At 41.1% G+C, this 24,221-nt stretch overlaps 2 protein-coding genes across 6 annotated transcripts in view; both read left to right on the top strand.

The window, feature by feature from the left end:
- LOC127987851 (granzyme B-like) overlaps positions 1-24,221 on the top strand; it is a 152,370-nt gene that overhangs the window by 43,142 nt on the left and 85,007 nt on the right. The window contains exons 1-5 of one of the 5 annotated variants that reach the window (XM_052590224.1): positions 6,371-6,448; positions 6,539-6,689; positions 6,802-6,943; positions 7,170-7,418; positions 7,501-7,677. The exons of 3 other annotated variants lie outside the window; for them this stretch is intronic. In XM_052590224.1, the coding sequence (XP_052446184.1) occupies positions 6,391-6,448; positions 6,539-6,689; positions 6,802-6,943; positions 7,170-7,418; positions 7,501-7,659 (759 nt within the window). In that variant the 5' untranslated portion in view covers positions 6,371-6,390 and the 3' untranslated portion in view covers positions 7,660-7,677. Of the gene's footprint in view, positions 1-6,361; positions 6,449-6,538; positions 6,690-6,801; positions 6,944-7,169; positions 7,419-7,500; positions 7,678-24,221 lie in introns of those variants that run through there. One more of the 5 variants, XM_052590223.1, reaches the window with a different exon arrangement.
- Positions 10,282-11,584, top strand: LOC127987863 (complement factor D-like). Its single transcript, XM_052590240.1, has 5 exons — positions 10,282-10,381; positions 10,463-10,610; positions 10,735-10,873; positions 10,951-11,199; positions 11,288-11,584. The coding sequence occupies exons 1-5, from the start codon at positions 10,324-10,326 to the stop codon at positions 11,444-11,446; spliced, it is 753 nt and encodes a 250-aa protein (XP_052446200.1). The 5' UTR covers positions 10,282-10,323; the 3' UTR covers positions 11,447-11,584.

Here is a 24,221-nt window from a genome sequence, read left to right on the forward strand (position 1 = left end):
TGGCATTTTTATTTGGGACACTGAAAATGAAAAAAGCTACAGCTGTTAAAGGTCTGTCACGTCAGCAAAATTTCAGCAAAAATGTCCATTGTCTATTGCCTATAATGTAGCAATGTTTGAATCACATCTTATACAGAAGTCACTTTCAAATCAAATGGCTTTCGTTTTTTGGTTATGCAGTGAAACTGTGTGAGGAAATCTTTCACCCTGACGTGAAATTCATGATCACCTACTGTTATTCCTATTGAATTTGAAAGTTGGAAGAGTGTTATGGTGTTTTAGAAATTACATATTTTAAATGAAAGATCATTTATTCCATTTAATTCCACATAATATCATTATCTATAAAAGCAAAATAACTAAATATTATTTGCAACAGGTTTGTCATCTCTGCAATGCCCTACATTTCACCACTAGAGGTCACCATCCCCAGCTTTCTAAATTGGACTTTTAACAAATTGAGCAAAACGAAACAACCTCTCACATTCGTACAGTCTTTTCCTGGAAATTTCTTTAACATGTAAATCTTTATATGAACTGAACAAGTTTCACGATTTGACAAAACAAAAATGGACTAATGTGTCTTTGAAAAAAAAAACAGTTCCACCAGAACCAGCCGCTTTCCATACTACAGTGCATTTCATCCTCATGGACTTCACCAGATTTGCCAGTTCATTAATATGAGATGTTACTTTACTCTACTACTAAGGCATTTGCAATATCTCAAACATGTCTGGAGGGACACATGGTTATACATGGTAAGACATTTCTAGATAATTTGACTGACCAATGTCTTGCTGTGTTTTCCTGCTGCACATTGCTGGAAAGGGTAAGAGTTTTGTTCAGTCTTAACTGCAAGTAAAAAAAAAAATCTTTGATTACTCGAATTTGCTTTCCCTGTTTAGTGAGGTGGTACTCACTGGTGTCCTGTGCCTGTTCCAATGCACCATCTGTGTTCTTTGCCTGTATGGGATGATATAAGCCTCAAAATAATTAATAGAGGCATTTATAATTATCCATGTACTGCATAATTATATATATATATATATATATATATATATATATATAATATATATATGTGTGTGTATGTATCTTACTAACCACAAACAAATGCCTTTAAATTTGAATCTATGGAATTCAGGATTAAATGTTTGTGCAGCAATTGTCACGTACGGCGATACAGAAAACAAGGAGAGATCCAAATGCAGGTATGCAGTTTATTTTAGGGCAAATCCAAAAGGGTAAACAAGCCAGGCCGGGTCAAAACCAGAAGATCCAAAACAAACAAGAAAACAGACAAGAATAGACTACCAGGGTCAGACTATGGAAAGCAGGGAACATCGACATTAAACAAGGTCTTCGTAACAAAGACAGAAATGAACCATGTATTTATAGACATGTACAAACGATGAAAGTGGAAACAGCTGAAAACAATGAACAGTGACGATAAGGGGAAGTGAGACCTCTAGTGGACACCCAGTGATACACAGATCAGACACACTGTGACACAACCCCCCCTCTAAGGAGCAGCTACCAGATGCTCCTCAGACACCCCAAACAGAACAAAAAAGGACCAGGAGGGAGGAGGACCGGAGGAGGTTCAGGGGGAGGGATGGAGGGCCAGACAAACTAGGGGGAACAGACAGAAACATCACAGAACTCAAATACACAAAACAGAAGTCCATAAGGAACACATGTGGCGCCCACCAGGGCGGAGCCGAAGACCACCACAGCCTTGTGGTCAAGGCCAGAGCCCTCCAGGGCAGAGCGGAAGACCACCACGTCCTCGTGGTCGCCGCCAGAGTCCCCCAGGGCGGAGCGGATGACCACCACGTCCTCGTGGTCGCCGCCAGAGTCCCACAGGGCGGAGAGGATGACCACCACGTCCTTGTGGTCAGGGCAGAAGCCCTCAAGGGCGAAGCAGAAGACCACCACGTCCTCATAGTCGCCGCCAGAGTCCCCCAGGGTGGAGCAGATGACCACCACGTCCTCGTGGTTACCGCCAGAGTCCACCAGGGCGAAGCCGATGACCACCACGCCCCTGTGGTTGAGGCCGGAGTCCCCCAAGGCGGAGCAGCAGACCACCCAGTGACTTGACTTGTCTCTGGAAGGTCCCCGGTTACTAGCCCTGTCTCTGGAAGATCATCGTACTCCTGACTCGACTCCGGAGGATCATCGTACTCCTGACTCGACTCCGGAGGGTCCACTGGCACCTGACTCGACTCCTGAGAGTCCACCGGAACCTGACTCGACTCCGGAGAGTCCACCGGAACCTGACTCGACTCCGGAGAGTCCACCGGAACCTGACTCGACTCCGGAGAGTCCACCGGAACCTGACTCGACTCCAGAGAGTCCACCGGAACCTGACTCGACTCCGGAGAGTCCACGGGAACATGACTCGACTCCGGAGAGTCCACCGGAACCTGACTCGACTCTGGACTGTCTGTGAAGACCTGAGGCGCCTCGGCTTCGGGCACTGTCTCTGGAACGATCTCGGGAGCGGCCTCGGGCACTGCATCCGGAATGGCCTCGGGCAACGCCTCGGTAATGGCCTCGGGAGCGGCCTCGGCCTTCGGAAACGCATCGGCCACCGCCCTGGCCACCTGAACAGCAACGGACTCTGCCTCGGCCTCCGGAACAGCATCGGGCACAGCCTCGGCCTCCGGGACAGCATTGGGCACCGCCTCGGCATCGGGCACCACCTCGGTCTCAGGAACAGCATCGGCCACCGCCTCAACCTCTGGAACAGCATCGAGCACTGCCTCGACTTCCGGAACAGCATCGGGCACCGCATCGGCCTCCAGAACAGCATCAAGCACCGCCTCGGCATTGGGCACCGCCTCGGGGACGGCAGCGGTCCGCTCGGGAACGTCCTCCTGGACAGCAGCGGCCTGCTCGGGAACGTTCTCCAGGCCCTGAGGAACGGTAGACGCCCGTCTCCTCGTCCTCCGTCCTCTATGACGGCGAGTCGGTGGCACCTGGACTGGCGACTCAGGCGTTGAGTCTGCCATCTTGTGCTGTGGCGCTTGGCTGGCGGCCATCTTGTGCTGTGGCGCTGGGCTGGCGGCCATCTTGTGCTGTGGCGCTGGGCTGGCGGCCATCTTGTGCTGTGGCGCTGGGCTGGCGGTCCTTTTGTGCTGTGGCGCTGGGTTGGCGGCCATTTTGTGATGTGGTGCTGGGTTAGCAGCCATGACGTGAACCGTCTTGGGAACTTCTAGGATCCTTGATAGCATCTCGGAGTAGTCGAGAAGGGTGTCAGCGGCCATCTCGGGCGTTGGTGCTGAGCTGGCAGCCATCTTGCCCTGTGGGGTGAGACTGGCTTCCATCTGGCCTCGTGGTGCGGGGTTGGTGGTTGGGCTGGGTCGGCGGCAATCTTGTGCTGTGCTTCCTCTCGCCCACCTCCTCCTCGACGACCTCCCCTGGTCCCGCGAAACACGACCAGGCGGGTACCCTCAAAGCGATCGCCTCTCTCCCGCTCGATGACTGGGGAAGAAGCGTGAACCGACATACCGCTGGATCTCGTTGTGGACGGAGTCCTTCTGTCACGTACGGCGATACAGAAAACAAGGACAGATCCAAATGCAGGTATGCAGTTTATTTTAGGGCAAATCCAAAAGGGTAAACAAGCCAGGCCGGGTCAAAACCAGAAGATCCAAAACAAACAAGAAAACAGACAAGAATAGACTACCAGGGTCAGACTATGGAAAGCAGGGAACATCGACATTAAACAAGGACTCCATAACAAACCAGGTATTTATAAACATGTACAAACGATGAAAGTGGAAACAATGAACAGTGACGATAAGGGGAAGTGAGACCTCTAGTGGACACCCAGTGATACACAGATCAGAGACACTGTGACAGCAGTTTTTACAAATACAGACATGTTTGCGAATAAAAATGTTCTGTTCTGCATTGATATATAATAAATTGTTCATGCAAAAAAGGAATCTGTACATAAGTGGATCAGATGACATGCATGGACTTATTGATGTCTAGTTCAAGTTGATCTTGTTCGGTTCATTTGGATTTGGAGACGCAGTTAACAGCATTTCATGTATCCCACACACACAAGTACTAACGAACAAGGCCCAGTGGATTCTTAAATGGTCAATGGTGTTCCACACGAAGCCTAGATCTCTTCTTGTGTCCCAAGTGCCAACCTTCTCACGGTTGTTGGATAACAGATGTGCCCACACTCAAAGTTTATGTGGCAGCTGTTGCAGCGAATCATTCCCTCGAAGCTGGCCCTTTAATCAGCAGACACAATCTAATCAATAAGTTCTCGAAGGGAGCCCAGAGATTGAATCAACTTTGCCCTCAGACAGTGCCAGTCTGGGACTTGATTGTAGTCCTGAGGGCCCTCCGGGGCCCTCCCTTCGAGTTACTCCATTCGGCCGAGCTACAGCCATTTTCACTTAAAACACAGTATTTGTTTGTTTGTTTTTGACACTGACAGCGGGCAGGGTCCTAATGTTCTCTGCCCTGTAAGGGCTTTGAGAGTGTATTTGGAGCAGTGTAGCCTGTTCAGACGGAGCAGCTTTTTGTTGGTTTTGGAGGGCACCTTAAAGGGCTGCCAGTTACAAAGCAGAGGCTTTTTTTGCTGGATAGCGAATGCCATACAGGTGTAAGTCCACTCCACCCAAGGAATGTTCTCCTTCTGGCCGTGATCCAATGGGATTTTAATTGGTGAGATCTGTGCAGCTGTCGCCATCCACATTGACTAGATTTTATAATTTTGATTGCAGGGATGGGTTTTGTATATTTAATTGTCCACTTCCCCCTGTAGGTGGAAATAGTTATGTTGATGGCTAGTTAGCTCACATTCTTGGGGGACCTTAACTAAGTGCTCCAAAATTTGGCTCCCAGGGCAGGTCGTTCTGCATCTGCTCATAGCACGGTGGGATTGGATGTGTTCCCCATACACAACGTGAGAGTACATTTGAAAGGGAGTGATCCAGTTACTGACATAATCTCGGTTCACTGAGATAAGGGAACAAGTGTTGAGTTTTAACTGTGCTAAAAGCTGCACACAAATGCATGACTGTCACTTAAGTCTAATTATCCTGATGAATGCAGTTAATTTTTTATTATAGTTTTAGTTTTTTTACTTGACTTGACTTGCCACATTAAAATGTGACACATTGTGTTCCTGTCAAACCAGTAAGAATAAAAATAGTATGTGTATGCATGTGTGTGCTTAATAATCTACTGTATCATAATTTAAAATATTTCATAACTTCTTAACTGCACTTAGTAACATTTTGACAAACTTTTCGGTTCTTAATAATTTCTTAAAATGTTCATGAATTTGTTTAACCCCTTAACTGTCACTCACACTTTTGAACATAGACTTTGTAGTGAAAATTTTTATAATTCATGAATGAAAACATTTTGTAATATGATATTGATGTACCATTTACATAGTAATGCAATGTCTGATTTTAAAATGGGTTTTAAAGGATGAATTTTGAGATTTTAAGTTTTCAGTTGATATATAATTTCTGATGATTTCTAAAATGTGAATGAGAAAAAAGGCAACGAAGAAGTCTTTTTTTTTAACAAAGGTCAAAACTTTTGTAATGTAGATTTTTGAGGGTGCACTCTTGTCATAAATTAATCTAATAATTTTCCTCGTAATTTATTTAACAAAAAACATTGGTAAAATATATATTTGGGAGTCTTAGACCTTTCCAACGATATATAGTTTGTCAAGATTAGATTAGATTTAATTGTAATATAGTGAAGTAAATGTAGGGGTCCCGCAGAGGGGACTGGTGACAGTTAACATTAAAGGACAGTTGTGGTTTGTATCTCATCTGCAGTTCCAGTACTTTGATAGTAATGTTTACCACATCCATGTTATGAATATTATGAAACTGCTCTGCTTTTTCAAGACAAACCATCAACGATTAAAAAATCAGATGATGACATGTAGGCCTACTAAGTAAAAAATAAATAATGGTGTATTAAATTACATTTTTCTAGAATTTTACAGATCATTAAAACTTCATCGTAGATCGTAGATAATTTCATATGATCTATACTTAAAGGAATATTTTGGGTTCAGGATCAAGTTGAGCTCAGTCAACAGTATAATGTTGATTACAATAAAATAATTTCACTTGCCAAGAAAAATGGGGTCCTATCTGTTGATGTTAAAATACTCACCGTTTCAATATAGCTACAAGACGGGAAAAAAAAAATACCTTTTTCTGACAACAGAGATACATGCACACATGCAGATGTCAAGTAAAACAAATAATATCTTCTTACTATCAGTGTTACTGACACCACAAGCTGAGAAAAAAAGGCTTGCAGGCAGCTCAGTGTCTCCACCCATCCTCACATTTATATAGTGTTTGTCAGTAAGAGCTCACTGTCTTCATCATGATCATCATCTCTCTTCTCCTGCTGGCCTCTCTGTTGCCACAACTGACCTTCACCGGTGAGAATGATTGTATATAACAGCATTTATTATGATGTTTAATTGGTATGTACTGTAATAAGCTGACTTACAGCACTATCTCTCTCTCAGTTCGTGAGAATGTGGGTATAGTGAATGGCACAGAAGCAATACCCCACTCCAGACCTTACATGGTTTCTCTTAAGAAGTACAAGAAACATATCTGTGGTGGATTCCTCATCTCTGATGAGTTTGTCTTGACTGCTGCACATTGCTGGAAAGGGTAAGAGTTTTGTTCAGTTTAAACTGCAATGTTGAGTTAAAACTGACAAAATGACTGAAGAACAAAAAGACAATGTTTTGGATTACATAAATGCACATTTCTCTTTCAACAGATATCCAGACATTCTGACGGTTGTGGTTGGTGCTCATGACTTAAGGAAGAGTGAGGATTCATACCGTGTCGAAGTGAAGTCCTACATCCCACATCAATACTGTCCATTCTGTTCACATCAGAATGACATCATGCTTTTGAGGGTAACAACCTGTAAAACATTTATTTGTTCAGAATAATATCTGATCAGGAAACAGTGGCAGAAACAACTATGTTTGAATTTCTAATCAAATATCCTTTTAAGAGACAATTGTAAATATTAATAAATCATACACATTGGCTTTCAAGGCTACTAACTTCAAAAACAGATCAGTTCAGTCTCATAAAAGATTATTATACCTTAATAATGGTTGTGTTTTTGAATTACAGCTACAGGAAAAGGTCAAACAAAATAACTATGTTAACTGGATAGAATTACCGAAGGGAGGAGATGTTAGTGGAGGCACTCTCTGCAGTGTTGCAGGCTGGGGAGGAGAGGAGATTAATGGCCCAACAAGCGATCATCTAATGGAGGCAAACACGACTACAGAAAACCACGAAGAGTGTCAACGTAAATGGGGATCCAAGTACTTGGCATCACAGATGATCTGTGCACATGGTGATGGAGGGTCCTGCACAGTATGTACAAAACATTTACAGACTTAATTGTAATGTATGAACGTGTTTCTCTAGTGATGTTCTGATCTTTGTTTCTTAACAGGGAGATTCAGGAGGTCCTTTGGTTTGTGGAAACACTGCAGTTGGTGTGACATCATTTGTGGACAGTAAAGGCTGTAATTCACCTGAGCGTCCTAATGTGTACACTAAGATTTCAGCATATCTTCCATGGATCCACCAAATCATAAGAAATATTAAGTGAATTAACCAAAAAAATAAAAAATAAAAAAATAAGGAAGATATGTTTTTCTTCTGTTAATTCTTCTGTAAATCTTTCAATAAAAGTGTTAAATGGCAGTCAATCAGTTGAAGTGTCATCATTGTCACAAATATATATATAAAAAAGTCCACAGTCATTCCACATTAGTTCACCTGGTTGCCATCTTTGTGATCCTTTTTTCATATTTAGTCATTCATGTATGGCTCATATATACTTGAATTAGACGAGAAAATCGAAAAACTGTGGGTAAAGAAATGTTCAGTCTGTTGAAAAAAAAATATTAGAATAAAATAAAATAAAAACAGGTATATCAATCAAACTTCTGCAATTTCTTAATTGGCTAAGATATCAAAAACACTGCTGGATGATAACCAATAATTCGTACTCTATATAATGTATATTTTTTCTGTATTTTTCTTATGATTGGTTTATACAAACATAAGGTAGAATAGTTTCTATACTGTAATAAATGTTATGTCAATTAGAACTGCATTATTCATTTTTTTTTTATATAATCCGTGTAGCCCTCCTTCCAGGTAATTTATCTTACGGCTCACACAATAAAAATCTGTCAAGGGGATATTTTTCCACCTCTTTCACTACAGTATTGAAAAAAAATGAAAATCTAATAAAATAGAATAAAATAAAAATGGGGCTTCCTGCGTTTGAACGGCCATATTGAATATTGCATTTTTCCCTATTAAAAACTATATAAGTGACATGTCTTGGGTATTATATAGTCTTTGGTAGAGCTCCGTTCATAACGCCATTAATTTTTTGGCTGCTTGTCGCATGTGGCTGGCAATTGAGTAATTCCCACTACTAGTTACAATGTAACACTCCACTACAGCAGATGTATCACGTGCTCTCCTCTGACTTCACTCCCATTGGTTGTCACTCGCGAAACTGTGCTTATTTGGATAAAGTTGAAGAATTCCGAATTTTTGTCGCTTGGCTCGCATTGTTTGACACACTCACAATCCTTCAACAATGGTCACTGTTGCTGGTGTTGCCAGAAGTTGCCAGCTCTCTACTGAAAATGATTGGGATTATGTCGCTCTGTGACTGGCAGTGTGAACGAGGCTTAACTCTTTCACTCCTTCAACTTGACGGGTCAAAATCCACAGTTCACACAGGATGAAGTGACAGTCTCAGAAAATATAGTCTTTGTTTGACTTTTCTTTCACACATACACATGAGAAACAGCTTTAGAAATATTTTTAATGAACATATATAAACCGAAGTCCATCAACACTTAACTTACACATGTAAGCAAAAATCAGCGATCTCATAAAGTGTAATATTATAAAACATACCAATGGTGAAGTCCTCTTTTGTCTTTCTTTTAAACACAACACTAAATTCAGAAATCAAAACATTTGTTTAGGGCTCTAAACCTGGAAATTACTTTTTTTTTGCTACAATGATAGCGGGATGCCTTTTTCCACATTAGGGATTTCCAGCAAATCATGAGTTATTACTTCTACTAGGCCGTTTAAGACATTCATATCACCTCTTTTTTGATATGAATAAATTGTCCAGTCATTCATAGACTATCTTGTTTCTTTGCCCATGTGCACACACATCCAAAGCGCGTGCAGAGAAAAAAGAGATTTAACATACATGTGCTCTTATTTCAGTGTTGTTGTTAATGTTGAGGTTATTTTAGGTTATTTCTTGGATTTTCATAACAAAAAAATAAAAACACTGCAATAACCCACAATAAAATAACTTGCCGTTAATCAATTATTGCATTATTAACTTGCCCAGCCCTAATATATACAGTATAGTCACAAAACACACCGGGAAAAGCACTGTTAAGTGGACTGGGATATGTTTATTCATACAGCAGATGCAAACTGATGCATGTACGTTCAGAATGGACATTCATCATCACATAACTTAAAGGAAGCTTAGACAGTCTTTGCTTTAGCAGGAGAGTCAAACAGAAATATATATAATATATATATATACACACACACAGCCTATTCTTGACTTATAGTTTACCAACAGGGTAGCAATGTCTGAAGCACAGCTTACAGAAAAGTCACTTTCAAACCCCAAAAAATTTGGAATTTGGAACTGGTTTATGATTTTTTTTTTTTTCTCACCTCAGGTCTTCCCTACATAGCTGAAGTGCAAGATAAATTATTTATTAAATTTCATGCCAAATTATTCAATTATCTATCAAAGCAGAAGAACTGAATGTTATTTGGAACAAGTTTGTCACCACTGAAATTCCCTCAATTCACCATTAGAGGTTTTTCATCTATATTATCTTTAATTAAAGGAAAACTGCAAGTTCGGGTTCAAGTTGAGCTAAGTCAACAGCAAAAGTTTGAGCAAATGTTTTTTTATTATAATTTCTTTTTTTTTTTTACAAAATTAATTTCTAAATTAAACAAATCATTACAAAAAGCCATTTTCATATGATAGCAAAAGCTACATACACACATGCATCTCTTATATTTTGTGGTTTCATATAAACGTAGATGCAGCTGACAACTAACACAAATAATATCTTCTTACTATCAGTGTTACTGACACCACAAGCTGAGAAAAAAGGCTTCCAGGCAGGTTATTGTCTCCACCCATCATTATATTTATTTAGTGTTCGTCAGTAAGAGCCTACTGATTGTCTTCATCATGACCATCATCTCTCTGCTCCTGCTGGCCTCTCTGCTGCCACACATGACCTTCACTGGTGAGACTGACTATATAACAGCATGTAATATTAATTTGTATCTGCTGAATAAGTTGACTAACAACATTCTCTTTCTTTCAGCTCATGTGAATGTGGGTATAGTGAATGGCACAGAAGTAAAACCCCACTCCAGATCTTACATGGTTTCTGTTCAGAAGAACTGGCAACATATTTGTGGTGGATTCCTAATTTCTGATAGATTTGTTATGACCGCTGCGCATTGCTGGAAGTAAGACTTCAATTTAGTCAAATGCAATTATGATGTAAAATCATAATAAAATCATAATATCATAATTAAAAGACTTGTATAATGATGGTATTGTTCATTATACTAATAAGACTTTCTTACACAGAAATGAGAACCTAACAGCTGTGGTTGGCGCACATGACCTAAGAGAGAATGAAGGCTATGTCCGCATTGGTGTGAAGTCTTACCACATGCATCCTGACTTCAACATGAGCACTTTTGAGAATGACATTATGCTTTTGAGGGTAACAGTAGTTCAAATGACTGTTATTAAATGATTAGTCAGAATGTCTTTTAATGATGATAACGTTTTGTATTACAGCTAGAGAAAGAAGTTGAACAAAACAAGAATGTCATGAAGATTTCCATACAAACAGAGGAAGACATTGAAGCTGATTCTGTTTGCCGTGTTGCTGGCTGGGGAAGACTGAGTTTTAAAGGGAAAAAGATTTTTCGTCTCATGGAAGCAGAAGTGAAGATCATGAATAACACTGAATGCAAAAATAAATGGAAAGACAAATTCTCAGTCTCAGAGATGATGTGTGTCTATGGAGATGGAGGAAGCTGCAGTGTAAGTAAAAACATTGTCGAATTGAGACCATCATTAGTGAGAAGTACTGTATCATTTCAGTCATGTGTTGATCTGTGTTTCTTCATAGGAGGATGGAGGAGGTCCTTTGGTTTGTGGAAACACTGCAGTCGGTGTCACTTCCTTTGGTGACTCAAAAATCTGCAATAGTCATGAACGACCTGAAGTTTATATAAAGATTTCACCATATATTCCATGGATCTGCTCCGTTATTGCAAATGTTGAGTGATTTTTGCAATAAAACAGAATTAAGTATTTGTTTAAAAGTTCAATAAACAAACGATGTAACACGCATAATTTGTAAGTGGTGCTTATTATTCAGCACAATAACATTAGAGTAGTCTACTAATAAGGATTTAAGTGACTAAAATTATATCTGCCATAATAGTATAGAAGCCAAATTCTTGATCATGATAATAACTAAACATTTGTCCTGATAATAAACATGAATGTCAGTGTGGAAACTGAAGTGAAATGTCTAACCTTATCAATGCTCTCCTATTTACAGTGTTCATAAATTCTTTTTGGACATTTTCTGACAGTGTTTAAAACTGAATGAATGTGGTTATATTAGATGCAGAATATCACACCAAGTAGCATCACACTAGGCCTAACATTTCTACACAAGAAAGTGTCCAAACATATTTGTCTTTCTTTTGGACAGTTTATCTATATTATTATAACTGAAAATGTATCAAGTTTCTTTTAAATTATTTTGTGTAATGAAGTTTTGTGCTCAAATACAAAAATAATAAATAAATAACCAAAATAGGAACACAAGCATGACAGAAACTGGGTTGGTAAAACAGCTACAGTTGGTAAAGGGGGTCGGTCTTGTCAGTAGGAGTTTGTGTGCAAAAACATCCATTGTCTTTTAGAGTTTCCCTTGGTGGAATTAATACAGATATAATATACATTCAATGCTTTGATAGGAACCCGATTAGACTAACAGTCGAATATTCGCAGAGGTGTTATTAAATGAGGATCATGCCATTTTGGCTATACAAGGGTGATCAATGTCTGATTTTAACTACTGGTTTTCTCCCAATAAGTTAATATACAGCCTATTATGATAATGCTGTAAAGAAGAAAGAAAGAAGCTTTTAATAAATATTGAATATCTTGAATATCTCTAACCACCCCGTGACAGATTTATAGGGCACCAATTATGCCCCTTTTTACAATATGTTTTCAGACGCTTGCGGAAAACAAAGTTACCGGGTCAATCTTTTTCATGTTTCCTTGTTTGGTAGATGCACCGGGGACCTGATTATAGCACTTAAAACCTGGAAAAGTCATATTTTCATGATATGTCACCTTAAAATTCTGGCAGTTTAATGCCTACAAAAACGGTTTGTAGGGACTACAACGACTTACCTGGGGACACGTCACCAACCCTGATAACCTCCAACCCCAGGAACATAAAACAAATGGGACATGCCCATTTTGCACTGCTTAAGAGTGTAATGAGGGTGAGGCCAACAATGTGTTAGAATCCATTTTAGAAGTTTAATGAGTAAACAGTTCAACAATCCAAAATAACCAAGATGGTGGTGCGTCCACACGCAGCGGCTTCTCTCTGTCCGGACAGAACGGTGTTTTCGTGTTTTTTGTCTTGTGAGTCGCAGTGTTTTTGTACGTTGTCGTCGCGTCTTCCTGTCTGTAAGCGCAAATACAGTCTCGAGTTTCTGCTCGATGTCGGCAGAACCGCATTTTTACAGTTAAACTCCGCGCATGCGGAACAGCTGCGGGATCTCGATCTGCTACGGAGGCCTTCACCTTCACCGACCCCCACTACTGCATCTCGCCCACAGCGGAGGCGCCACAAGCGGCGTGAGAGGAAGCAGAAGAGGGGTAGGCGCGGAGGTATCCAGGCTAGGCTAATGGCTAACCCACACAAGCCATTTATCCCCACCATCGTACTCGCTAACGTACGCTCGTTGGACAATAAACTGGACTACATTCGATTACTACGCTCAACTGTAAGAGGACTGTAAGAGACTGTTGTGTTTTTGTGTTCACGGAAACATGGCTCAGCAAAAGCGTTCCAGACAGCGCTATTCAGCTCGACCAGCTGACATGCTATCGAGCGGACAGAGCTCTCGTCGCGGGAGGAAAAACCCGCGGTGGCGGGCTTTGTGTTTACATCAATGACGCGTGGTGCCGCAATACTGTTGTGATCAGCAAACACTGCTCACCCCTGGTGGAGTTTATGATTATTAAGTGCCGGCCATTCTATCTGCCGAGGGAATATACTGCTAAACTGCTCATTTCGGTGTACATTCCCCCATTCAACATCATCAGCAACAGGAACGACGCACTAAATGAACTGTACCAGCACATCAGTGAGCAGCAGACAGCACACCCCGATGCTTTTCTCATCATAGCTGGGGATTTCAACCGTGCTGACCTTAAGAGTGTGTTTCCAAAAATACACCAGCACATCAACTTTCCAACATGAGGTAATAACATCTTGGACTTTGTTTACACCACACAGAGATGAGCTTACAAAGCCCTCCCCCTCCCCCACCTCGGAGCCTCAGACCACATCACTGTTATGCTAATGCCTGCATACAGACCGCTCATTAAAGTCGCCAAACCAGTTTACAAACAGATTAAAGTGTGGCCAGAAGGATCATCAGAGATTCTTCAGGACTGCTTCAACACAACTGACTGGGACATGTTTAAACAGGCTGCCACATGCAATATCACCACTGACCTCCAGGAGTACTCAGAGCCTGTTACTGCCTACATCAATAAGTGTATTGATGATGTAACGGTCACAAAAACCATCACTGTCCGGGCCAACCAGAAGCCATGGATGACAGGGGAGGTCTACAGACTCCTGAAGACACGGAACGCTGCCTTCAGAGCTGGAGATGAGGTGGACCTGAGAACAGCTAGGGCCAACCTGTCCAGTGGCATCAGAGAGGCTAAGAGACAGCACCGGAGGATAGCTCACCAATTCAGCGACAGCAGAGACACTAGGAACCTGTGGCAGGAGATACAGACCATTACGGACTACAAGCCCCCACCACGGACCTGTGACAACAACAACTCTCTGCTAAATGAGCTGAACACCTTCTTCGCTTTGAGCAACAAAACAGCACCACTGCACAGAAGACCCCACCTCCTCCCGGTGACCAGGTGATGACGCTGACCCCAGACAGCGTGAGGAGATCCTTCAACAGGATCAATGCCCGCAAAGCTCCGGGTTCTGACAACATCCCTGGGCGTGTACTTAAAGTCTGTGCAGCAGAACTCACTGATGTCAGCTGAATCAGGCTGTTGTTCCCACATGCTTTAAAACTACCACCATCATCCCAGTCCGGAAGAAGCCATCTCCATCCTGCTTCAATGACTACCGTCCTGTTGCACTTACCCCCATCCTCATGAAGTGCTTTGAACGGCTAGTCATGCACCACATCAAGTCTGCCCTCCCCCCCCCTCCCTGGACCCCTTCCAGTTTGCATATCGGTCCAACCGGTCGACCGATGATGCCATCTCCACTGCCGTCCACTCAGCACTCACCCATCTGGACAAAAAGGACTCGTATGTCAGAATGCTGTTCACAGACTTCAGTTCAGCATTCAACACAATCATCCCTCAACAGCTCATCTACAAGCTGAGTCAGCTGGGGCTCAACACTTCGCTGTGCAACTGGCTGTTGGACTTTCTGACTGGAAGACCTCAGGCAGTACGGGTCGGCACCAACACATCCAGCACCATCACACTGAACACTGGGGCCCCCCAAGGATGTGTGCTGAGCCCCCTCCTCTTCACTCTGCTTACCCACGACTGCACACCGTCACACAGCTCCAACCTCTTTATTAAGTTTGCAGATGACACGACGTGGTGGGTCTCATTAACAACAAAGATGAGACAAACTACAGGAGTGATGTGAGCCGCCTGGCCAAGTGGTGCAGTGACAACAATCTCTCTCTGAACGTGGAGAAGACGAAGGAGATTGTTGTAGACTTCAGGAGAGCACACACTCAGCACGTTCCTCTGACCATCAACGGTGCGACTGTGGAGAGAGTGAGCAGCACCAAGTTCCTGGGTGTGCACATCACAGAGGACCTCTCCTGGACTGAAAACACCGCAGCACTGGCCAAGAAATCACAACAGCGTCTCTACTTAACTGCACTGTTGTTCACTTTATTGATTTGCACTATATCTGTCATTTACCTTGCGCTGCTTTAACTTTATTTTTAACTTTATTTTTAATTTTATTATATGTCTTTTTTTATCATTCCCTTATTGTATAGTTATCTGCATTTTATATTTGATCTAGTTATTCTTTTTAGTCTTTAATGTTAATGTTATCTGTATGCACCGGGGTCTGAGAGTAACGCAATTTCGATTCTCTGTATGTATGTACTGTACATGTGGAAATTGACAATAAAGCAGACTTGAACTTGAACTTGAAAATGTGGGGTAGAAATCAGAGTTGTGGTCACAGGCCAAGAAGTCAAAATCACAGAAATCAGTCCAACCACCAAACAAGTGCGAGGGGAATCCAAGAGGTAAAATCCAGAGAAACAGTCGATAAACCATACACATACAGTAGCAATCAAAACAAGACAATGGAAATACTCGGTAAGGCAGTGGTACTGGCAATACTTCGCAAAGGCCTGTTTGGCCTGATCATGCTTAACTTGTTAACCAGACTCCCCATTATGGGACTCACAGCTGAAAGTGCCCTACCTAATTTTTAATCGCAACAGTTCCTTACTTATGTCTGTTACACACATAATTTTGGTGTCTTTGGAAAGAAGACCATTTGGGCTTAAATTTTTATCAATCAGAGTTGATAATGCTCAAAAAAAATTAACATTAAAGATGCTGAAGTGCAGTTAATTTGTTACATTATTGGAGGAGAATTTAGAGCAACGTTTTAAACCTAGTACTGTGAGCAGACTCAGTAACCGTGGTGTGTTTCTTGTGTGTTCATTCAAACCAAAACTACTATCCAAACGTGTGTTTTTGTGAATGAATGTGTTGGCTGTACATGCCCACGTTCCAAGACTTAACAGTTCTCAAGTTCCTCAGTGAGAAACCAGCCTGTAAAATGGCTAAACCTTTTATAGTGTGTCTCAATGGAATATTAACCGCCCTAAAGTGAGCGAAAAAAACCTTTATTTAGCGTGAAGATAGCAAGCGATATTCCTTGCGTATCTTAAAATTAAGGCCTTAAATTATGTATAGCTAGACTGATTACCATACAACTAGACTATAACTCCCTTGGGTTTAACCATTAGTGTAGCTAACTTATGTGTGCTCTCTCGCCCGTTCACGGAGCAAAATTAATCTTCGAATACTGCAGGTCAGTGTTGGATTAATGATAACCGGGAGTCTTAAAATTCTCTATTAAAATTGTTGCAATAACTGCATAAGTCCCATTTATCTGGCAAAGAAATCCCAGAGGCACCATGTATAAATAGTTTTATACTAAATTTATCTGATATTGGATGAATAAACCCCCACTTTCAGTTTTAAATGCATAGGTCTTAAGTCTGACGAAGAAACCTCAGATTAGCTGCATGAATTAAACTGTGTGAGGGAAACAGGTCAATTTAGCGAAAAGGGAATCGTTTAAGATTTTAAAGGGAATTTGAACAATCACTGTTTCACGGCTGATCACTGAGACGCCCTGCGATTCACTGAACAAGCCGTTTAACATCAAATCTGCGCTGGATATTAATATCCAAACTATAGTGAAAACACTATCAATTAGCACAGTAACAAGATCGGCAGTTTAAGACATTAACTTGTAAGCACAAAACACAATATACTTCTCTTTTCAATATGAATAAGGCTTTATTAGATAAATCTTAGACATATAAAATAATCTAACACATAAACGCACGCACGCACACATTGACACAAGTTGCAGGAAGATCGAAAGTTAGGGAAAGATGAGTTTAAGAGAATGGAAATGTGGAATCCCAAGTTTACAGCAATACGTGAAATTGCATAGGCATGAACAACCATCAATCACTTAATTAACCCTCGAATTGATTACCTCAATGAAGTTAAAATTATGTTAGATACACCAACACAAATATCTGAAGGTACATTGCCTGTGTTCCCTTAGTTGTCGATGTCGCTGATTGGCTGGAAGTTCAGTAGTCGTTAAAGTGACGTCTTGGGAAGCCAGTGCTTGGGCATTGGCTGAAGATGAAGAGTTGTGTGGCTGGTTGAAGTTGAAATCGAAGTTACAAACCTTAACTCAGAACACGAAACTCTCAAACGGAAAAGAAAAGAAGTAAAGTTTGACGAGACTAGGTGGTGTTTTTTCTCATCGTGGCTAAGTAGCAGCAGGCGTGCAGGCTGAAGCACGCTGGAACCGTGCTCAAAGAACAGTGATGAGAAACAGCATGGCTAAAAGCTAAAACTAAGAAGCAAAGCTAAAAGCTAAAAACTAAAAGCAGACATGACTAATAGCAGAAGTATAGCTAAAGACTAAAAGCAAGATTTTATGGTGCCCTAAGTATTTAAACTGGCCTGTTGGCCACACCTCAAATGTTGTCTTGACCAATCAGATATTGTCTTGGCTCGGGGTATCATAAATCATATGTTATCTTACCAAGCATGTGGTCCGAATTTTCCCGCTCTTGCAGGGTCTAATTTTGGACATGATTCCTATAACAAGAATACGATACATTTGACAAATAACTGATGGTCAGGACTATTTCAAGCAAGCAGATTCGATTACATAGATACTAGACGTGAATATGTATCCTTAAGCTATCCCATAGTTATTAAAAGACATACACAATAAGTGATTATAACATGATAGTCAAATGTGTGGGTTACATATAAATGAATATGGAGTGAAGCGGTGGACTGATATTCATGATCATATTCATATTCAAGTCTTTTTGAGTTCATTTTGGTCCATATATATGTAGAAAAGATCGTTTCTTTGCCATTCTCTTGACAAAGATTTCTGTTTTAACAGAGTGCGCCTCGAGCTATGTTTCACGTACATCTACAAAAATACTTCCTGGTTCCCAAAAAGGGGGGAGGAGTGCGCCCAATCTTGGGTCTTCGAGCAGATGCCTCCATAATGGGCTGGGGAGCGGTCTTGGATGGCCACCCAGATCAAGGGGAATGGGGGGGTCATCAGCTCGATTGGCACATCAATTGCCTCGAGCTGATGGCCGTGTTCCTGGATCTGAAATAGTTCCTCTATTGTTTGAGGGGCTGTCATGTCCTAGCACGGGTGGACAACACAGCGACAGTCTCTTATATAAATCACCAGGGGGGTCTGCGCTCACGCAATCTCAACAAGATAGTGAGGCAGATTTTTCTTTGGGCCCAGGACAGGCTCCTGTCACTCAGGGCAGTTTACATTCCAGGACATTTGAATGTGGGAGCAGATTTACTGTCCAGACAGGCACTACCGATGGGGGAATGGTAACTCCACCCAGAGGTAGTGAAACAGATTTGGATAAAATTTTACGAAGCAGAGGTGGACCTCTTCGCCTCCCATCAGACAGCGCAATGTCCCCTCTACTTCTCTCTGAGTCTCTGAGTCACCCAGCCCCCCTGGGTCTGGATGCGATGGTGCACTCATGGCCCAAAATGTTTCCCAATGCGCTGACCAGCGCAGCATCTCGTTCTGCTTTCTCAGGGAACAAGGTTACAGTTAAGTAACCGGGATGTTCTCTTTCTCTCGTGCGCGCGCACGTGCTCCACTTCTTCAGTTCTCATATACAGCGCACGATCAGTTATCACCGCTCTAATACACACACAACAGTCCAAATGATTATCGTGTAGAGTATCTCACGTAAATACAGTAGGTTATGGATTAAGTGAACGTGAACAGGTGTGTGAAAACTGAACGTGTGTCAGTATTTAATGCATGCCTTTATTTATTTAACAAAAGATGTTAAATAAATGTTAAGTAAAACCTACAATATGTGAAAAATGAGTTTAAATTGTATCTCTATTGTATTTGTCTTATTGTGCTTCTTTAAAATACACACACACACACACACACACACACACACACACACACACACACACACACACACACACACACACACACACATATATATATATATATATATATATATATATATATGTTTTATAAGTTGCTCCTTTTTCACTTCTGTTAAATGGATAGTTCACCCAAAAATCAAAATTGTCATAATTTATTCAAGATTTTCCAGATGTATTCCTTGATTAAAATTTTTCATACGATTAATTGATTTGGTCTAAAGAGAAAAGAATTATTGATTATTTTAATTTGAAAACTACATATAAATTAGCTACCACTGTGTTAATGACTTCCATTCCAGGGAGGCATAAGTGCCTTTCACCCTGTTTCAACTTGATGAACCACTGAAAGATTTTGCAAACATTATTTTAAGGTAAAAAATGTTACATAGTGTTGCTTTAAGGACATTTTTATGGTGGCTTTTAATCTTGCATCAAACAGTGAACTGCATACTGTATGTAGACTTGCATTTACAAATCACCAGCAGTAAATATTGTGCTAGTACTAGTATTGAACTACAAGCAGCAAGACAGTTGCAAGACTGTGATTAGAGTTATGTAAAGCTTTTGGTGGGACAGTTAGGTCCTAGAGATGTGGTGCCAACAGCTGCGCAGAGGGGCCCAATTCGATTTTTTGTCATGGGGCCCAAAATTCCTGGCAGCGCCCCTGGGCTACACATCCATAAAAGGAAGAGGCAAGAGGAATGGAAATAACTACTACAAGGAGACTGACCCATTTGTAGCACGATGGTACAAAGCCTGTGGAGAAGCCTTCAAAGCCATTATACATGGCTTAACCAGTTCACTAGTACTTGCCTTCACTGATAACTCCCTGCCTTATGTACTCCATGTTAATGCTAGTCTGAGTGGCCTTTGTGCTGCGTTGAACCAGGAGCTTCCTGAGGGACTTCGACCCGTCGCCTTTGCTTACAGAAAGTTGAGTACTTCGGATCAGCGTTCCCACATACACCAGTTAGAATTCCTAGCATTGAAGTGGGCTGTCATCAATAAGTTTCACGACTACCTATAGTGAGCTCATTTTGTTTTGAGAACCGATAACAATCCACTTACCTACGTACTGACTAGTGTGAAGCTGAATGCAATGGGACATCACTGGTTAGCCGCCCTAGCTGCCTACAACTTCAGCATGCAGTACAAGCCTGGAAAAAATAACACTGCCATGGATGTGCTATCCTGATATCCTACCAACACTGCTGTGTTTGCCTCTTGGACAGAAATTTCACAATCTGAGGTAAAAGCAATATGCCAGTAGGCCAGCTCTTCTGAGAGTGAAGAATCCATCAGGATGGTGGACCATCTAGGAGTTTCACCTGATAGCATATCTTCTGCTTACTCTTACCCAATTTCACTTGAAATGTGTCATATGGAGCAGTTGTCCCATGAAGACCTGAAGGTGTCACAATAACAGGTACCCATTATCGGAGTGGTGAAACAAGACATTGAAGTTGGCAAAGTGCTTACCCTTTGGAAGAGCTCAGATCCAGTGCTTGCTCTCCTACAGTGTCAGGGCCCAAAACTGGTCATTCAAAATCAGTTGCTATACAGAGTATCCCAAAGCCCCTTTGGAAAAGAGAGCTCAGCTGGTTCTGGTGGCCAAATATCACCAGACCGTCCTGCAATCTCTACACAATGATTCTGGTCACCTTGGGGTGGATCGGACGATGGAGCTAATAAGAGATCGATTTTACTGACCCTGCATGGCCCTCAACATTGAGCACTACATAAGGACTTCTGGTTTTGTATTACCAGAAAGACATTACCGCAGAAGACTGCTCCCCTGAGCCACATCACCAGTAATGGTCCGCTAGACTTGGTATGCATAGATTTTTTGTCTTCGGAGCCTGACTACAAGGGTATTGCCAATGTTCTAGTAATAACTGATCACTTCACTCGATATGCACAGGCCAAAGACCAGCGAGCAGTCACGGTGGCCAAAGTCCTGGTGGAAAAATTCTTTGTACACTATGGACTGCTGTCACGCATTCACTCTGATCAGGGACGAGATATAGAATGCCGACTGATAAGAGAACTCTTAGGAATGCTGGGAATCTAAAAATTGAGGATAACACCGTATCACCCCAAAGGTGATCCACAACCAGAACGCTTTAACCGTACCTTACTCTCCATGCTCGGTACTCTGGATCCAGCTAATAAGAGTAAGCGGAGTCAATACATCTTGCAGCTTGTACACCTTATAATTGTAAAAAAAAAAAATGAGGCAACAGGCTATTCCCTTATCATCTCCTCTTGGGGCGGGAGACTCGACTGCCCATCGATGTGTGTTTCGGTTCCTCCCCTGATAATCATAATGGAGACAATCACTTTCAGTTCATAGAGAGAATGAAGAAAGAACTTCAGCAGTGTAGCGTATCAGACCTGAACCAAACAAATTAAAGATTCGATCAGAAGTATGGTTGAAAAATGAGACGATCTCCTCAGAAAGACAACAGGATGTTGTAAATCAATTCCTAGTGCCAAAAGTCAGAAGCAAGTCCACTAACCAACCAATTTTTTCACAGAACAGCTTTCAACATTAACACCATTAGAACAATTATTGAGAATTTCAATTCAGAAAAGAGATTGTCAAATTTGGGTCAAGTAATCAAGATTGATGGTCAAAGAGATGCACAGCCCTGACCATCACATGTAAACCCATGAGATTAATCATGATCACAAGATCATTGGATTGACTTTCCCCACCTAGAAGAACCAGACTGAAATTCCTAAGGGGACCTTTTGACCTGTGGTCTTCAAAGAACCAGTTTAAATACTCAGGACACCGTCAAATTTGACTTGTAGCTTTGGCTTTTAGCTTTGGCTTTTAGCCTTTGCTTTTAGCTTTTGTTTTTTAGCTTTCTTTTACTCATACTTGTCATCACTTTTTGCGTTCTTTGAGTGGTTCCAATGTGCTTTGGACTGCATGTGTAACAGAGTTAAAAAGAACAATTAATTATAATGATATTAATGGATGTTGAATTCCATGAAATTAGAGGATAAATTTAGATCAATAGGTATTTTGGTGCCCCCTAGTGGTTAATCCATTGCAGACATTCGTTATTTTGTCCTTGCACGCTTACCGTAGTTCAGCAGAAAATAGTTCACACTGCTGCAGTAGCCAACACCCAACTCAATTTGACTGTTAATTAAGTGATTGGTGGTTGTTCATGTCTATGCAATTTCACGTATTGCTGTAAACGTGGGATTTCACATTTTCATTCTCTTAAACCCATTCTTTCCTAACTTTCTATTTTTTTCTGCAACTTGTGTGAATGTGCCAGTGCATGTGCTTATGTGTTAGAATAGTTTATATGTTTAAGAATTATCTAATAAAGCCTTATTTTGTGTTTTGTGCTTACAAGTTAATGTCTTAAACTGCCGATCTTGTTATTGTGCTAATTAATAGTGTTTTCACTATACTTTGGATTTAAATATCCATTGCACAGTTTATGTTAAATGGCTCGTTCAATTAATTGCTGGCCGACTCAGTGATCAGCCATGAAACAGAGATTCTGTTAAAATTCCCTTTAAAATGAGGTCAAAGAGAGGAATGGGTGAAATAAGGACCCTTCACAGAGACCACCCATTACCCATTGGAGACAAGTTGAGGTTCTCGAAGCCTGCAGACTTGAACCAATTTGTTCAGCCACCTGTAACGAGAGCACAAACGGTTAAAAGAAGACAAACAAACCAGAACAAAGATAACGTTGATCAGGTCGACTCTGGCAGCCAATAACTTTTGGAGAGTGAGGATGATGATCGCTGCTATTACAGCCCAGCAAGGATCAGGTACCAAAGGCCTATTGAAGAGTTTAAGTAAAACATATCCAAAATAATTTTTGAAATATTTGATATATTTTGGATTTTATGAGTTGTGACTCCCAGTTCACGTTGCCGGATTAGGGTATAAAAAAGGACCAAGTCATTAATCTGTTAACTGTTACTGGCCTACTTGCCACTGAATGCTTAAAAAAATTATATCCTATACTTTACCTGATATAGTGTTGACAAATTATATATCATTCAATAATTCAATAAATTTTTAAAAAAGGCATTAAAGTGCACTATCCAAACTTAAATTGCTGTAATTTATGAACAATTTGGAATATAAACCAAATGTTGGTCTCTTTTTAAAGAAGAAAATTTGCAGATTTTGGCAAAAGTGGAATTTTTAAAAAATTAAAGTATCAAAAAGTTATAGAAGCTATAGACTGTGCCGAAATCTAAACTGTTGTCCCGAATCCCGAATCTGGCCCTAATTGTCCCGAAAATTATACTAAAACAAAATCTTGAGTAGTTATTGTCTGATAAACATTAAAAACTGTCTGCGGAGGTTGAGTTGTCCTGCAACCAGCCCCCACCAGCTGCTCATTGGCTGCAGCATGTTTTTTCTAAGTTCTTAAAAATACCGTAGGCAGCTAGGCACGAATTTAGATATTCATTTATCTAATTAAACTATATGCACAAAGACAATACAACCTTTTTGTCTCCTTTTTGTTTTAAAGCTTGATGAAGAGAGCGCAAGTTGCTGCAGCTGCGAGGAGGACAGTGATGCACGCGTACAGGAATGATTGACAGTTCGCGGCACTGTGTACAAAAAATAAGTTTAAGCTCTTTAGTTTTAGCATTACAGAAATGTCTGATTTATGCACTGTTACAACAGTCATTGGTTTTTTTTTCTTTTTACAATGACATTTGAGTTCATGATTTTATGTTGTTGTTTCTTGTGGCAGACTAAAGAGTAATGAGAGACGGTTGATCTTTGAATAAAAATGTGTTTAGTTAAGGTTTGAAATACATTATCTTTTATTATAGGCTACGAAGTCTAATATCATAAGCGCCCCATCTCGTCACCCAAGACCGCAGACACCCGCCTTACCCCCCGTCTCTAATTTAAGCCAATCTCATCTGGTCACCCTATACTAAGTGTATTTTTTCAAAATCCTTTTGCACATTTTATTTATGTTCAGTAGCTCTTT

Source organism: Carassius gibelio, chromosome B22 (assembly GCF_023724105.1).
Source record: "Carassius gibelio isolate Cgi1373 ecotype wild population from Czech Republic chromosome B22, carGib1.2-hapl.c, whole genome shotgun sequence".
Classification (NCBI taxonomy): domain Eukaryota; kingdom Metazoa; phylum Chordata; class Actinopteri; order Cypriniformes; family Cyprinidae; genus Carassius; species Carassius gibelio.

Bases quoted from the DNA above. Each gene is read 5' to 3' on its own strand.
- LOC127987863 (XM_052590240.1), top strand. From the start codon at position 10,324: ATGACCATCATCTCTCTGCTCCTGCTGGCCTCTCTGCTGCCACACATG. The intron at 10,611-10,734 runs GTAAGACTTCAA...TTTCTTACACAG, and splicing joins ACCGCTGCGCATTGCTGGAA to AAATGAGAACCTAACAGCTG. The intron at 11,200-11,287 runs GTAAGTAAAAAC...GTTTCTTCATAG, and splicing joins GAGATGGAGGAAGCTGCAGT to GAGGATGGAGGAGGTCCTTT.